Here is a 17,927-nt window from a genome sequence, read left to right on the forward strand (position 1 = left end):
GGTACCCCTTGTACTGTAAAATAGGATTGGAAAACATTAGAAGCAGCCACAAATCATAGAGCGTGGAGATCAGAGAAAGATTTGTTTTGCACAAATCAAAGAAAACCATCTCGCAATTTGTCCAATTTGCTGAGATTGGCTTACCAGGGAGCAGACAATGCAAAAACATAAATTGTCTATCCTCTCATGTCCCCCTCCTAAAGCAGCAGCTTCTTGGGCCATAGGAGGATAGGAATCACACCAGATAACAAGGCTGCACAGTCATCTATTATACTGTCTCTCCGTTCATACAAGGGAAGTCTCCCCTGAACATACGTTTCCTGCAGTGCTACTGTCAGCCCGCAGAATGCTCACCATTGTAGTTCCATAAATCTGCAACAACAAAGTAAAATTGCCTCTGCTGGCGCATTCGCCTCTGAACAGTGGAAGCCGTTCAGACTGGCAGCAAATCTTTAAACAAAAACCTTTGTGGACTGGAACAGTTCACCCACCTTAACAATCTACTGGGCCATGCAGGAATCAGATGTGAATGGGTTGGGGGAGAAGAGGACTGGGTGGAGGAATTTCTCCGCGTGCACCACAACTGTGCCCAGTCGCAGAAAAAGAGGTTTTTGTTTCTGGCTGTCTGTTACCATCAAGTTACTTCTAAAAAAAAGTGCCAGGATGCATCTGTGCTGTCTTACTCGGAAAGATCAATAAGTGGTTTAATCTCAGCACAGGAAATTGGTCTATAAAACAACCGTAGAAACAGTGGCAAGAAGCTTCGATTGGAAGGGATGAAATTGCAGCCTTGTCATCGCCGGTGAAGCGGGTTCACCAAAGTGTCACCTTCGAGGTAAACCAGAAATATAATAAAGACAACAATTCTACAAGATGAAAGGGGCAAAGGGCTTTCTTGTTACAGTGGTGTGACTATAATCAATCAATTAAAAAAATGCACTGGAGCGCATATTGGAGGGGAATAGCAGTTTTAATGAAGGGCTTATATCTAAAATTGTTAGTGGTTTTCTATCATTTCTAATGCTGTCACAGTGCAGCTGCGTATTTTCATCCTTTACATTTACAGTCCATTCTTTTGGCACTCAGCGCTGGCATGAAGCACCCTCGCAGGATGGGGAAAGGGCACAGTGATCCTTCTTCAACTCTAACTCAGCATAGTCTTTTACCTCAATTTCAAGTGTACCACTCATTGTGCAAATGTGCCATCTCCACCTCTTACACCACCAGTCATCAATTCAGTGCTAATTTGGCTCTAATTACAAGTCGTAATGTGGCTTCGGTTGGTGCCCACAGATCTTAGACAACTTGGTTTTAATTAATGGAATGTGGACAATGTTGACAATGCCAGCATTTAATACCCATCCCTAATTGCTCTTGAACATGCAGTGGTGAGCTGCCTTTTGGAACCACTGGAGTTTATGCTGTGAAAGTACCACCCACAGCATGTTCAAAGGTTTTGATCCAGTGACAGTGAAGGAATGGCGATATATTTTCAAGTTAGGATGGTGTTTAACTTGGAGGGTACTTGCAGCTGCTAATTCTCCCATGCTTTTGCGGCCCTTTTCAAAGAACAAAGAAAATTACAGCACAGGAACAGGCCCTTCGGCCCTCCAAGCCTGCACCGACCATGCTGCCCGACTTAACCAAAACCCCCTACCCTTCCGGGGACCATATCCCTCTATTCCCATCCTATTTATGTACTTGTCAAGACGCCCCTTAAAAGTCACTACCGTATCCGCTTCCACTACCTCCCCCGGCAACAAGTTCCAGGCACCCACTACTCTGTGTAAAAGGTCTGCCTCGTACATCTCCTTTAAACTTTGCCCCTCGCACCTTAAACCTATGCCCCCTAGTAATTGACTCTTCCAATCTGGGAAAAACCTTCTGACTATCCATTCTGTCCATGCCTCTCATAATCTTGTAGACTTCTATCAGGTCTCCCCTCAACCTCCGTCGCTCCAGTGAGAACAAATCAAGTTTCTCCAACCTCTCCTCATAACTAATGCTCTCCATACCAGGCAACATCCTGGTAAATCTTTTCTGTACCCTCTCCAAAGCCTCCACATCCTTTTGATAGTGTGGCGACCAGAATTAAACACTATATTCTAAGTGTGGCCTAAGGTTCTATAAAGCTGCAACATGACTTGCCAATTTTTAAACTCAATACCTCAGCCATTGAAGGCAAGCATGCCGTATGCCTTCTTGACTACCTTCTCCACCTGCATAGCCATTTTCAGTGACCTGTGTACCTGTACACCCTGATCCTTTTGCCTATCAATACTCTTAAGGGTTCTGCCATTTACTGTATATTTCCTATCTGTATTAGACCTTCCAAAATGCATTACCTCACATTTGTCCGGATTAAACTCCATCTGCCATCTCTCCGCCCAAATCTCCAACCGATCTATATCCTGCTGTATCCTCTGATGGTCCTCATCGCTATCCGCAAATCCACCAACCTTTGTGTTGTCCGCAAACTTACTAATCAATCCAGTTACATTTTCCTCCAAATCATTTATATATACTACAAACAGCAAAGGTTCAGCACTGATCCCTGAGGAACACCACTTGTCACAGCCCTCCATTCAGAAACACACCCTTCCACTGCTACCCTCTGTCTTCTTTGACCGAGCCAGTTTTGTATCGAAAACTTTTTTCTTTCTAAATGGCAACGGTCAAAGTGTTTAGAGAGTGCTGTAAATGACAACTTGGCACCTTGCAGTGTGCACTGTCTACAAGATGCACTGCAGCTACAGTGCGCTGATGGTGAGGGTGTGGATGTTTAAAGCGATGGATTCTTTTTTATTCATTTGTGGGATGTGAGCATCACTATCAAGACCAGCACTTGTGCTCAACCTGAATTGCCCTCGAGAAAGGACACAGTGCTAATCAAGGAGGTACTTTGTCCTCGATGACATTGAGCTTCTCGAGTGTTTTTGAAACTGCATTCATCCAGACATTTCATTACATTCCTGATTCTGGCTTAAAGAAGGTGCAAAGTCCTTGGGGAGTCAAGAGGTGAGTTACTTGCTACAGGATCCCAGCTTCAGGTCTGTTCCTGTGACAGTCAAATTAATGTGGCTGGTCCAGTTAAAGTTTCTGATCAATGCTGAAACCCCGTGAGGTTCAAAGGCATTACCATCGCCAAAATCCTGGTTTCATCATTGAAGCTGGGATTCTCTAGCAAGTGACTCACCTCTTGACTTGAAGGTTAGCTTCTCCCTTTGTGGGGATGCTCATTTCCTGGAACCTGTGTGACATGAATGCTTCTTGCTTCTTGTCAGCCCAGGCCTCCTGAATGTAGGCATGGACAGTTTCACTATCTGAGGAGCTGGACTGAATACTGTGAAATATCAGTGAAAGTTCCCACTTCTGACTTCATCAAGCAGCTGGAGATGGTTTGATCCAAGACTCTGAGGAACTCCTGCAACAATGCACTGGGGCTGACTTAACTGCTTTGAATAGCCATCTTATTTTGTACTAAGCGTGACTCCAGCCAGTGGAGTTTTCTCTCAGATTCCCACTGATTTCAATTTTATTAGCACTCCTTGATGCCACACTCAGTCAAATGCAGCCTTGATATCACCTCATGTCTAGAAATGAGATTGCAATAAGGTCTGGAGCCGGGTGGTCTTTGTGGGACCCAAACTGAGCATTTGTAAGCAAGAGGCAAGAACAGAAAGAGGCGCAGCTTGTAGGTCTCTCAAACCTGCGCTGCCATTCCACATGATCATGGCTCATTTACTGCCTCAACTTCACTCTTTCTCGCTCTCTCCCTCCATATTCTTTGATTCCCTGAGAACTGAAGAAGTCACAATGGACTCAACATCAACTCTGTTTCCCTCTCCTCAGGTGCCTCTCCTCAGACCTGTTGAGATTTTCCCACACTTTTATTTCACAGTTCTGCATCCGGCTACATCTAGCCATGAATTAAACTACTAACAGCAGAAGGCAATCCCCATTGACTGGTGTCAGGCTAAAGGATCTGTCATGGAGTCACAGTGCTTTACAGCACAAAAAGAGGCCCTTCAGCCCATCATGTCTGCGCCAGCTATCAAGCACTTATCTATTCTATCCCCATTTTCGAGCACTTGGTCTGTAGTCTTGCATGCAATGGAGTTTCAAGTGCTGATCTAAATGCTTCTTAAACGTTGTGGGGGCTTCTGCCTCTACGACCCTTTCAGGCAGTGAGTTTCAGATTCCCACCACCCTCTGGGCGATAAAGTTTTTCCTCAAATCCCCCCCTCAATTTCCTGCCCCATACCTTTGATCTATGCCCCCCTCTACTGAGGGAAAAAGTAATTCCTATCGACTCATCTATGTCCCTCATAATTTTATATACCTCAATCAGATCTCCCCTCTGCCTTCGCTGGTCTAAGAAAACAACCCCAACCTAAACAGTCTCTCTTCATACCTGAAATGCTCCAGCCCAAGCAACATCCTGGTGAATCTCATCTGCACCTCTTCTAGTGCAATCATATCCTTCCTTCAATATGGCAACCAGAACAGCGCACAATTCTCTAGCTGTGGCCTAAGGAGCATTTTATACAGCTCCATCATAATGCACATAGACACGCGTGCGTGCACACACACACGCACAGCACAGTGGTTATTGGTTAGCACTGCTGCCTCACAGCGCCAGGGACCTGGGTTCAATTCCTGGCTTAGGTCACTGTCTGTGTAGAGTCTGCATGTTCTCCCCGTGTCCACATGGGTTTCCGCCGGGTGCTCCAGTTTCCTCCCACAGTCTGAAAGACGTGCTGGTTAGGTAAACTGGCCGTGCTAAATTCTCCCTCAGTGTATCCAAACATGCGCCAGAGTGTGGTGACTGGGCGATTTTAGGCAGCCGACTTGTACAATAATAAACATGCACACCCAAATCCTGTGAAAGGTCGCCGTAACTTTGGTCACTGATTCTATCTGACCCTATTAACCAGTATTCTGAGGTTGAACCAAACAGTTCCTGCAAGAACTCAACCTCCGATTCAAACCTCATTAATTCTCTGGAGGCAATTATAGCTCACCTCCCTCAGTAATCCCATCTTCCTATCAACATTGCTTGTGAAAGCAAAGATTGGCACCACCTAATCATTATTTTGTTTTGCCTTTGTTTTTTTTTTCAGCTGAGGTTACATCCTGCAAAGCCTTGACCTTGGTTTCTCAATCCGAAATAAAACTCGTGTTTTCAAGTTTAGTGACCTTGCTGCCTTGCTCATCTAACACTTCACAGACAAAGAGGAACTTGTTGAAGTTACCCATTCATCAGCTTCACATTAAAACGTCCCCCTCGCCCCCAGTCTTTCAGGTACATTAAACTGACAGTATGGAGAAACTTTCAAAAAAAAAAATCATTGTTGAGATTTTCCAGATACATCAGCACTGTTCGGAAAACCAGGAAGTTCAAGGACCGCAACCTGAACTACTGCATTTCTGATTTTCATCACGATCTCTCCACGCAATCAAATCACTTTCTTCACAACCTGTACACTTTTTTTTGTTGTGTCGCCAGGCAACAAGGACAGCTGCAGCTCAAGTCGGCAGGGGACTATATTTTTATTAGGTTAAGACAGATTCCGCAGAGCTGCTCAACTTCAGCTCCCTTCTGTCAGCATCGTACAATCATCATTTTTACCCCGAGCTCCGACTTGTGGCAATCTCAGTCCATCAGTCTTCACAGCATTGCAAGGGCAAACTCTCCCTCTGCACTCCTACTCTCTGACCCTTCCCGGACCCTGCCACCCCCACTCCCACCCCTCACTAACCCTCAGCCTATTTCCAAGCAGTAACTTGTAGAGTAAATCACATCAATTACACATGAGAAGGGGGTACGGATGCCCTGGGCAAAACAATTATTGAGGTGAGAAAGCACACAAGTATTTCTATTGACTAATTTTAGTTTCCATGGGAGATCAAACCTGCAAAATGAAGGATTTGCATTTATATAGCACCTTTCAAGACCTCAAGATGTTTTAATAGCTGATCAAGTGCTTTTGAAGCCTACTCACTGTTGTAAAGTATGAATGATAACTGCTGATTTTGTGCACAGCAAAATCCCACAAACAGCAATGCAATTATCATCAGATAACAAGTTTTTGTGACGTTGATTGAGGAAAATATATCGGGCAGGACACCAGGGATCACTCCCCTGCTTTTTCTTCACAATAGTGCCATGAACTCTATTTCCACATGCGAGAGAAGACAGAGCCTCATCTGCAAGATGCCACGTCTGACAGTGTAGCATTCTCTCAGTACTGCAGCAGAGTGTCAGCTTTGATTTTTGTGCTCTCTAGTGCTGGAATGGGACTTGAACCTGCAACCATCGGGTGCAGAGGCAAGAGTGCTATGGAATGAGCCCCGGTTGATACATATTCTCAAGTGGCCAAGGGCAGTAGCGGGGTTGGGTGATGTATCTCTGTACAAGAGTCGTGAAAGCAACCAATGGTTTCAAAAGACATCATCTTCCCGGAAAGGGTTCGGTGCGAGGGGGAGAGAGAAAAGCCAGAAGTCGATCTGCAACATTTTCCATCCAATTAAGGGCACCACATGGGAATGTGGTTTGCGTCGCTTCTTCGCATGTTTACCAGCAAATGGAAAGAATCTTTACCAAGTACTTTTTGACAAAGACACTGCTACAGATCTCAGTGCCCAGCTCAGGATATATCAAGCTGCTGTCAGAAGGATTTCAAAAGCCAATACTGATCTCCCTTCAAAGGAGAGTTTAATTGTGGAGTGGTGGATATGCTGAAGTATTTCTCTTTACAGCAAATGCAGAAATGAGTTCAAGGAAACAGTGTGCATTCAGGCAGCCCCTTTCATAACCTTAGGCTGTCCCAAAGCACTTTGCAGGATAATGAAGTACATGTGAAGTGTTGTCACTGTTGCAACATAGAGAATTGTTTTATGGAGTCTGTCCAGTATAAATGATACAGCTCAAAGTTCATTAGAACATACACGTGTTCCCCAGGCCTTTTTTTGTTAAAAATGTTATGCCCTATTGCTCCAGGCCTCTGTGCTACCCAGAACAGTAAACATTGGGTGATTATCACAGCAAATATATCCGCATTTAAACAATCTTTCTTCAGGCAGATTGCAACACGGCGACAGTGAAGTGGTCCTCAGCCCTGGGGAGCAGAATGAGGTAATGGCCAACTCGCTGCAAAAGGCAGCCTAACTTGTTGTTGTTGATACAAAGCACCATTTATTCCCAAGCTGCTTCAGGTATTACAGAATACACTACATCACCTCATCAAGTGGCTACTTGTGAGAAGTGTCCACAAAATGTGGATAGACAGCCATACATTTTAACAGGAGTACACTGTACAATCCCCATAAAAATAGGTCAGTCATCCTGAAGTGACTGCTACTGCTGTTTAGCACATGCTTTGGCCCCACTCAGCAGAGCACACATTATACCACAGAAATACACGGACAAATAAATTGTATTTATTTATATAATAAAAGACAAACCTGCTGAATGTCTTGGTAAACATAGCGATGGAAGCTTTTAGAAAATAAATATTTGAAAAGTTGAATGAACGGGAAAATATATAGAACAAGCCAAGCAGAATGTGAAATTTTATAAAGGCCCAGTCAGTAGAATCCACTCTGCTGGGTCCAAGTTTTGTGAGGTGAAGACAGGGATGCAGGGCACATATATATGTCCAAGAGACAAAGGGAGTACATGGGGGAAAAAAAGTCTGGCCACAGCTAATAACAGTAAGAAGTTTAACAACACCAGGTTAAAGTCCAACAGGTTTATTTGGTAGCAAAAGCCACACAAGCTTTCGCCGGCATCTCCACATCATCACAGCTAATAAACCATGGATTCCAACCCTTGCTGAGAACAGCCACAATTCATTCAGCTTAGAAGGTGCTTGTAAATTATTATGGCTCTTCCCCGGTCCTGGAAGCACACATGTCGACAGCCTCAGCGGCAAGCAATCTGTCACTGAAGCAAACAGCAAAGCACCCCGCAACCTTCAGTCACACCACCAGGTCCTGTACCCACATGGGGAGCCCAACAGGAATCTGACCTTCAGATGCAGATTCAGTGAAGTTTTTCTCAATCTTTGTTTTTTGGCTGTCTTGTTCTAACGAGGGCATCTGAACTACAGCTCATGAGTCATAAGTAGTTTGCGAGCGGTGGCAACCATGTGACAGAGGCCCAGGCAATTCTGTTCAACCTGCACTTAAACTTCTCATTGCTGAATTGGTCCCGCCTGACTGCCTGAAGAGGGCTGCTCTTACCGCTATTAGTTAATTGATAGCTAAAAGTTTCACTTTAATTCTTTGGTACTCTCAGTCAAAAGGTTGAGAGTTCAAGCCACACTCTAAGACATGACATAACCTGGGCCAACACTTAGGTACAGTCCTGAGGAAATATACTGCATTACTACCAGTGATATTCATCTGTCTACCTGTCTAGGTGGATGTTAAAGATTGTTTGCCATTCTTGGGTGAAATCAGAGGGAATTCTCTTGGTGTCCCAGATTTCATTGGATTAACTCGATCATTTTCTCCTTCTGGTTTGTGAAATCTTGCTGTGTGCCACATATGTGGTCAACAAGGCCTATTTGTATACATGAAAGTGGCCCACAAGTCTGGATGATCCTGTGCTGGCCTGATCTCAGCAGTAGTAGAGACATCACTGATTTTCTTAATTATGAATGGCAGTGGTTCAAATTTAAATGCTCACGTGCTTTAAGTTTAACATCCTGCCAGATTACCCCACAATAAGCTATCGTCCAACTTCTCCTTTAAATCCTTTGCCAGCTGCAGAATTGTCGGTAGATGTTAGTGTGGTGCCAAGTCAGAACCAACCTGCTCTGGAGGATATCTTGTCCAGCATGGCAGCTGTGTTCTGAAACTTACTGATCCCACTGTATTATGGGAAAAGAAAATGCACCTGTCCCAAGACATTTATTGCTTACAGAACAATACTGCTCTCCATTAAAATGAGTAATTTATCCGTGAAGTGATTTGAAATGTCTTGGCACAGTGAGGCACTGTATAGATGCCAGTATCGCTCTTAATGTGCAATACTCAGAAGTTGTACTTACATTTCTGTGAGATCCAATCTTGTTCCTGTGGTTCCCAAAAGCACAAGTTTCATGAGCCAAATGTAAAACATCCTGGACTGGCAACCTGAGAGACCCGGTTAAAACAGTTCTCCCCAGCAGTCCCTCTTGGTGAGTTCTGCATTTGACTTGCAGCCAGCAATCAAGACACAGGAATTGCTACAATAAAAAATAACCACGGTCTATCTATTTTGCCTGCTACCATTCTAGAGGTCACATGATGCGACGATAATGGAGTGCACAGTAAATCAATCTCGAGCAATTAATCTAGAACGGATTCAGACATGAGACTGGGGGAAACCCCAGTGATGGAGAGCTTTGGGGACCAGAAGTCCAATGTTCTTTCCAAGCACACGGTACTTAGCACACGTCATGTCTCAAGATCCGCACTTCTGGGAATGAGTGGCATTAGCATGGGCCTCACAGGATGTAGAAGCAGCTTTAATTCATCACCTCAAATTGCTCCCTTCTCTACCTCCATCAGTGACAGACCCGCACCCACAATTGTTTCGACAGCTCAAATTGCTCTCTGCAGACACAGCCGGCGATTAAAGCTGCAGAATCTATCATACTGGAGAGCTTTTTACCCTCAAAGCTCAAGCCAACATACCATGATAAAAAAAAAGAAATCAACAATATCGCACTCCTCTGAAAGGATGCTCACAGCCATGAAATGGTATTGGAATAAAAATAGGAAATGCGCAAATCATAGCAAACAGATTATTGGGAATGAAAAATTGGGAAGGAGTTCAAAAACAGTTCCTCTGGTGGGCCTCCGTCTACTTGTCAATCCTGCATGCAAGGTTTGGGTAGTTGATGAACAGCATGTCACAATTGAATCCAGCTAACACAACAGATTTTTAATTAACAGGTTGAAATGCCAGGACCTGCTGATCTTAACTGCTCAGTGCAGCGAGGAAGCAATGCAGTTTATGGTCTGCATCACAAAAACATATTCTAATGCTGCAACTTGGAGTAAATATCACACGACTAAGAAAGAGTACAATGAAGTCATTATTCCCATCTGAATGGAAACTACATTTATACAACTTTGGGAAATTGATTATAAATCACAGCATCACTCTCCCAGTTTTATGACGTCACCAAAATACAGATACTCCAATTCCAATCCCCACAGCAAAGTACCACCTTTGCAACAAAATGTACATGCAATGGCTCCAGGGGTCAACGAAAGAGACTAACTCAGCACAAAAAGCCAGTTCCTCAATTCTAATCATTACTTGGTTCAAGATTTTTAATGCGACATCAGACAACTCACTGGACTACAGCAAGATTGCAATCAACATTCTGGTGAGCAACATGTTATTCTTAAAATCCTATTGGAGGATCATCTAATTGTTTCACTGGGTTAACCATCACTTTCAAAGGTGATGCTTTTCCGTTGAGATGTTAAACCGAGACTGAAGTTACCCTCACAGGCGGATATAAAAATAATCTCGTAACATTACTGAAAGATGACTGGGGGAGTTTTCCGCAGGGGCTTGGCCAACATTTGTTCTTCAGCCAAAATCGCTAACAAAATATATTATTAGAGTATTATTTGGTGGAGGTACTGTGCTCGAATTGGCTGCCGTATTTCCTACACTATAACAACGGCTATTTTTCAGAAGTGTCTCACTAGCTGTAAAACACTTTGGGAAGTTCAACAGTCATGAAAGGCACTGGACAAATACAAGGCTTTTGAAATCATCTTCTGGTGTGTGAAATTTCAATTACATTGGTCCACCAATAAAGTTGGAGGCAATGACAGTTTTAAGCCCCATTGAAATTGTGCAGGGTCTCAGAGTACGAGAGGAGGAAGACAAGTGACCAAGGACAATGTTTGAATCCACTATCCATAAGGTGAAAACAAGTATTACAATGGCTACTGATGCTACAATAACCACTTGCCTCAAGTTTATTACCACAAAGCAATGCACAACGTAAAATAATTTTTTTTGGCAACCCAAGAGGTGTCACACGAGAATGCATTATATTATTTATGGGACAATGCTTATTAAGCTGGGTCTTGTTAACAAACCCCTGAACTGCTATTTCAGGTCATTGCACAAATGAATCGAAATGAACTGGGGAAACGTTAAAGGTCAAATGGCCTTTAGGCCCAGCCACTTTGACTCACAGTATTGCGCTAAGATGTCATTTGATCATTGGGTAACACTACATTGTAATCAGGGGCATTGGCTTACTGTGACTGAATCTCCGTGGTGTTCTGTATTCTATCGATACATTCCACGGATTTTAACCAGCATTCTGAGATCACACAGTCTAATCTTAGTATTTGCATTTAAAATGGAAAATCAGTGGCCTCACTCATGATGTATGAAGTGGCTATGGGACTAACAATCCCAAATTCCATTTCATGAGTTTCTGGGTTTTCTTTTTTCTGAATCAATTCTTTGGGATATTTCAAAATTCTACTCATTTTTTAAAAATGTAAACCAAAATCAGTGGTTTTAGAATCATTGAATCCCTACAGTTCAGAAGAGGCCATTTGGCCCATCAAGTCTGGACCAACTTTTGCTCATGGGTCTTACGACATACTAGTTTCATAATTGTTCCTCAGACAAATTATGAAAATAAAACATTACCATCAATAAAAATCATCTTAAACACTCCAACTGAGTGGAGGAAGAACACATTTTTATTGATATTACACCTTTCGTGGCCTCAGAGATATCCCAAAGTTTTTTTATTAATACAATCAATGAAGTACATCTTTTTTGTAGTCATTGTTGCAAGGTTCGAAATGCAGCAGTTTATTTGAGCAAGGCAAGATCCCATAAATAACAAAACGTAGTGACCTGAATGTAGGTGGATGGGGGAAAACATTCACCAAGATACTGGGGAGAATTCCACTTTCCTGAGAACAGTAAGGAATGGGGTGGGGTTCATTTTATTCAAAATTTAAATTGAAACTGAATACCCCGAAATGCAGAAGTAAAAGCTCAACCTTTATTCTAAATATTGTGCGCTGATGCACCCCTTCCAAATGTGACTATTCTGCAATCCACATCTTGTTCGAACCTTGCTGATGATCCCATTCAGAGGATCAAGATTATAGTTATTTGATCAGTTATGCTTTCTGCCTTTCTGTCATCCCAAAGATGTTCAGGCAAGGGTTGCAAATTAACTAATTCATTGTGAAAGGGACAGAGTTTGGTGGTGGGGGAGGGGGTGTGTAGGGGAGAGGTGGTGTTGGGGGGGTGGTGGAGAGGTGGTGTTGGAAGGAGGTGGCTGTACAAAATAGGTTTTATAGTTATTTCTTTCCAATAATCTCTGGCCAATTGCAAGCAGATCTTTTTCCTCAATGCAAAAAACCTTGATGCAGTTGGTCAGATTTCTGAGTGGGTCTGCCCATAAGCTGATTAGTGGACTGCATTTAAATTATGTTATCACAAACTTACTGCATGTAATCTATTTTCCAACTGGCAGTCTCAAAAGATAAATCTATTTACTTGGGGACTCCGTTGCTTTTAAATAAAACATCCATTTAACCAGCTAAATCCTGAAGGTAATGGACCAATATTTACCAGCCATTAGCAAATTTGCAGTCGTGGGTCTGTGCGCCATTCAAGGTTACTGGCTTTTAGTCTTTAAATTGATATTCCCCAGTCAACTGCCATATTATAAAAGGCACTCCTAATAGTTTTTCTTAAGATACCAATACTCACTCCAAAGCCATGGATATTCCAGTCATTGTACTCCAAAGGAACTCAGTGTGAGAGGATCTCATGCTATGAGACAGGGGAGGGGACAGAGAGTTGGGCAATTTTAACAAAACACATCCACGGGCAAGATAATGAGACTTGGTACAATAATGGATTTGCACTTAATTTGTGCTGGATTATACACTCTACTGAAGTGGATGGATAGCATATTGAGCAGTGTGTAACACTGTTTTAAGTTTATTTATTCATGTTACAAGTAGGCTTACATTAACACTGCAATGAAGTTACTGTGAAAATCCCCTAGTCGCCACACTCTGGCACCTGTTTGGGTACACAGAGAGAGAACTTAGCATGGCCAATGCACCTGACCAGAATGTATTTCAGACTGTGGGAGGAAACCGGAGCACCCGGAGGAAACCCACTGATGTTCCACACGATCACATGAGTTCCCTGCTTGGTGAGTTAGGTTAAAATTCCTGTTTTGATGCCTGAAAAAGCGTTATAAATATAATTTAGAACTCTAGAAACCATCAGACTTTGCAGGCCTCACGAGATTTATTTCTATTTATAACTCTCTTCATTGGGTTTGGAAATACCATTTGCTCTGCTCTGTAGTCCTCCCTCTTTTCTCTCCAGAGCAACATGAAAAATGAAGTCACACAAGCAATCATTCTATTTTTGCTTGATCCCTGTTGCTTTGGATGAAGGCCAGCTGTCAGGTTCCCCCCTCCTTAGGCCAGGTCCTACGCTCAATCCACCATCTGTAATCTTGTTCCCATCTGTCACAGGCCTTCAAAACTCCTCAGCTACACTCCCATTGTTGCCATCTCCATGTGACCTCTTGCCCTGGCTTTATTTCAGCCAAAGCTGGACCCCACTCTCACCGAAGTTGAAACCCTGACCATTCACTGATAGTTGTATCAGTGGAAGGTAAGTACATACAGGGTGGAGGGCAATATTGGATGGTTACCTGAGAATATATAATGAGACACTTGCTGACACAGGAATAGAGTGGAATCAGCAGCTATATACCTGAAATGTTGCACTCTGTGATTAAATCTATTCTAAGTAAAGACTAGCTCTGGCTTTTTTCTTCAACAACTGGCTATTAGAAATATTACAATCCTTGTGGGCTTCTTTTCAAATAAAATGGTTTGGCACATCCTGTTCACTCGAACAATGACAACTTGCATTATGCAGCACTCTTAACATAGGAAAATGCCCCGACCTGCTCTGCAGGGTGATGTCAGGAAAATTTGACAGCAAACCACTTAAGACATTCAGGTGGGTGATCAAAAGCTTAGTCAAAAAGCCCATTTGAAAGGACATCTTCAAGGGGGAAGGAGAGAGAGGTGGAGAGATGTTTGCGAGGGAATTCCAGAGTCTACGGCCTAGGCCTGAATGGTGTAGTGATGAAAACTTGGGATGTTCAAGCCAGAATTAGACAAGCAAAGGGATCTTGGAGTGTCATTGCGTTGGAGAAGGTTAGCGAGGTTGGGAGCGAGGTAACATCTGAAAACCAGCATGAGGATTTTCAAATGGAGGCCTTGCCGGGTAAACGTATAGCGTCATTTCCACTTGCCTCCATTCCACGAGCCTCCCTTTTCCATTAAGAAAAAGTCACAACAATAAAACATGAGTCTAATAGATTTGACAAATAACTCTGTCTAAAAAAAGAGAGCTCCTGTAATGGTTTTTGCTAGTGAGCATGTTGTCCTTTGAATGGAATAAATCCAGGAGAGATTAGAAAAATCCCTGGTTCTGTCTTGTCTCTGTCTGAGATCGGCTAATCTCAACTGAGGTGGCAGTAAGGAGATGACAGCGTCTTTAGCTGTAAAAGATGTGAAACTGGTAGGTTTGCAGCTGGCTGGGGAAAGGAGGAGGAGGAGGAGGGCTAAAGCTTCTTCCGTCTGGGAAGGAGCTGTTTATAACTCTTCCTATGGCGGAGAATGTCACAGTTCTTTTTTGAATAACAGGAAATACACAAACTGCAACAAAAATTATCACTGATTTCTAATGAGGCAGAGAGAATGAAACACATCGCCACTGGTGGAACTTGAAAACAAATCTCCGGCACTACAGAAAATGCAACGCGAAGGCCATGCTTTCATGAAGTACACTGAGAAATTCCAAGATAGAAATTGGCTGAATACAGGAATATGTAAAGCCCATTGTCACAAGCTGGTGGTACATAGACACATGTGAATTAAGGACATCAGCATACGATTTGTCTTTCCTCTGCTTGGGAGTATCTTAAACCATGACAAAAGGAGGAATGGGTTGAGGATAAGTGGAACAAACAGATAATTCAGACACAGACAAGTGAGGTTTATTATTCCTGCTTGACATTGCAGAAACAAAGCTTTTGACTGCCCTGGGGGCTCCCGGTGAGTTGGAACCCACCCGTCCACACTGCATAATGTATTCCTAGGCGCACTTGAGTGTTGAAGCAGACTTGCTGGCAACTGACCTTCGTCAATACCTTGGAATTCTCCTTAACAGGTCGGCCATGCCCGTACGGGAGGTTAGCGGAGCTTTTGGGGGACGCAGGAGGGCCAAGCTGTGTAGTGGTGGCAAAAGGGCTGAACATTTATCAGTCAATAACCTAAATATGCTTTGTGTTACAGATGGCAGCGGTTAATGCTTCCAGTTAATGTGCTGCATTTCTATGCAACCAGGGTGGGGTGGGTAAACCATCCTCTTGAGATAGGTCTCTGGAACGACAAAGGCAGTGGCTCTGCCTTAACCACTGTTATCAGCATCGCTGCTGATGTGGTGACAGCCACAGGGAGCTCAGTAACGGGACAAGAAGGATACATTAAGGAAACATTGTTTCCCCCAATGTAACGTCTTCAACATACTTGTCCCTTTGGTAAGATGCATCACTGGCACGTCCAAGACAGAGAATCAGGAAACGACAGCAACGCCTTCCTCAGTGGGGCATCCGTGTTATTGCTATGGGCGCAAATTTTGCACACAAACGACCTGGCAACACAACCATTGATGCGGCAGCATTCACCCTTAGTCATTAAACTGTTAAACTGGTTCGCGAGACAGCCAACAAGGAGACAATGCCACACTGCCATTACATTTCCATATTAAATAGACACCTACTAAAGAAATTATCCAATCATATTGTCTTGTAAAAAGATACTTTTTTTAAAAAACAAACACCACTCCCTGTCAGTGCCAGCAGAATAGGGAGACACTTTTACAAATCCTTTCAGCGAAGGGCAAGGATCTCTGGATTTAGATCTGGGAATTGTGATCAACAACTAGCACATTTTCCGAGCTGAACTGGAGATCTGACATGTCCCAGCAACAGCTGGAGCACTAGCTGGGGACAAATATCACATCATTTCCTCTCAAATTCAACTGGCCCTGAACCGCATGGGTCTCTGCACAAATGTATTTAGAACAAGGGGAAAATGTTTGGCTTTAATGTGGAGGCCTGTGTCTCCCTTACACCCCAAGGCTGGGGTGGAATCAAACTTAATCTACACATGCACACAATAGGCGGAGAGTCAGACGGTGAATGGACCTCCTCAAAAGTTTGAAGGGAAGCATTCTGGAGTAAGAAAGGAACTGGAGGGAGAATTCATTCATAGATAAATGTAAAAATCTCAGTGCAGTTTCAACAAGTACACTTTGTGTGTGTATGTGTATTTATGCGTGTGTAGATATGTGTGTGTGTATTTATGTGTTGTGTATACTTTTCACTGGATACTAATCCATGTCATAATAATAAATCAAATCAAAGTATATGTGTCCTGTTGTGTTTGTGGACACCCCCCCCAAAAAAAATCCCATGTGTTTGTGGCTCACCTGGAAGTTCTGCTCTTGTTCTCCCTCTTGTTGAGCACTCCGGGCACGCAGTTGGTGAGCTCGGTCCAGTCGGCGTGTAAGCCGCAGCTCCAGCCGGTGGAGAAGCGGGAGAAGAGCCAGGTCTCCCGGCGGTTGGGCCGGTAGCAAGTGCACTTCTTCTGGCCGGGCTTGCAGTCGCAGGGCAGCTCCAGCTTGACGTTCTGCACCAGGTGGCGGCCGAAGGTGGTGCCCCCGGTCTTCTGGATGTGCAGGAAGACGATCACGTCTTCGCCCTTGATGTCAAAATCCACCGTCCTCTCCAGGTCCAGCACCGGGAAGTAGTATTTCTTCACGTAGTGGGGGTCGGGGGTAGGGAAGATGTCCACCGCCTCCTCCTGTTGGAAACCTCGGGGTCCCGCGATCCTGCAGTTGGTCCCTGGACAGACGTACTGGAAAATGATGATCATGAAAATTGCGGAGCCAGCAATAATCAGGATGAATTTGTTGGTCCTTTCAACCATGTTCCTTCCAGTGAGTTTCATGGGTTACCATCTCACTCAGGAGATGCACAGAAGGCTTTGGAACAAATGCTTCTTCTTCTTTCCCCCCCCCACCACCCCCCTCCCCGAGCAGAGCAGATGTGCTTTGCCCCCCCTCTCCTCTCCACCCCCACCTCCTCCTGTTTATTTTTTCCTCTTCCTCTTAGGCGGAGGGGAGTACAGGAGAAAGAGAATTAAGCAGCCCTCCGCCGGCGTGGCCAGGGCTGTGATGCGTTGGTTACAACGTAGCTGAAAGTAACCAGAGTGAAACTGATCTGAAATGGAAAGGGAGAGGGAGGGAGGGAAGGGGGGGGTGGGGGGGGGGGGGGGAGGCTTCGCCTGCGCTGGAGCTGCGGGCGAGCCGGCTCAGTGACAACACACACACACTGTGGCCAGACAGGCAGCATCCATCCTCACCCCCCTCAACACACACACACACACACAGGGAGAGAGAGAGGCTGAAAGCCCACTATACCAGCACCATCACCATCCTCTCTGTGTCTGCAATCTGAGCCCAGCATGCACAGCGATCACACACATTCACATATACAGCTCCAACCTGATAGGGAAAGAGGAACAAGAGAGCTGGGGGGGTGGAAGCGATAGGCAGGGACCAAACACTTAGGTTGCCGGGCTCGACCGCACACTCGCTCTCCCAGCAGCAGCCCCAGTCTCTGCTCGTCTTTCAGATCCATCTCCAAACCCGTTTACCTCTCCGCCAGTGGCTGCTGAGGCTTTTTTTCCCTTGTTGCAAACCCTTTGTATTGCCTGTGTTTATTTCCAGCACCCCCCCCCCCCCCCCCCGCAGTATATTTTTT

At 44.3% G+C, this 17,927-nt stretch overlaps 1 protein-coding gene across 1 annotated transcript in view; it reads right to left on the bottom strand.

The window, feature by feature from the left end:
- The window catches only part of LOC144491376 (heparan-sulfate 6-O-sulfotransferase 1-like), a 270,151-nt gene extending 252,539 nt beyond the window's left edge, over window positions 1-17,612 (bottom strand). Inside the window, exon 1 of the mRNA XM_078209103.1 lies at window positions 16,592-17,612. Coding sequence (XP_078065229.1) covers window positions 16,592-17,112 — 521 coding nt within the window. The 5' untranslated portion in view covers window positions 17,113-17,612. The remainder of the gene's footprint in view (window positions 1-16,591) is intronic.
- Between the last annotated feature and the right edge of the window lie 315 nt (window positions 17,613-17,927).

Source organism: Mustelus asterias, chromosome 3 (assembly GCF_964213995.1).
Source record: "Mustelus asterias chromosome 3, sMusAst1.hap1.1, whole genome shotgun sequence".
Taxonomy (NCBI): domain Eukaryota; kingdom Metazoa; phylum Chordata; class Chondrichthyes; order Carcharhiniformes; family Triakidae; genus Mustelus; species Mustelus asterias.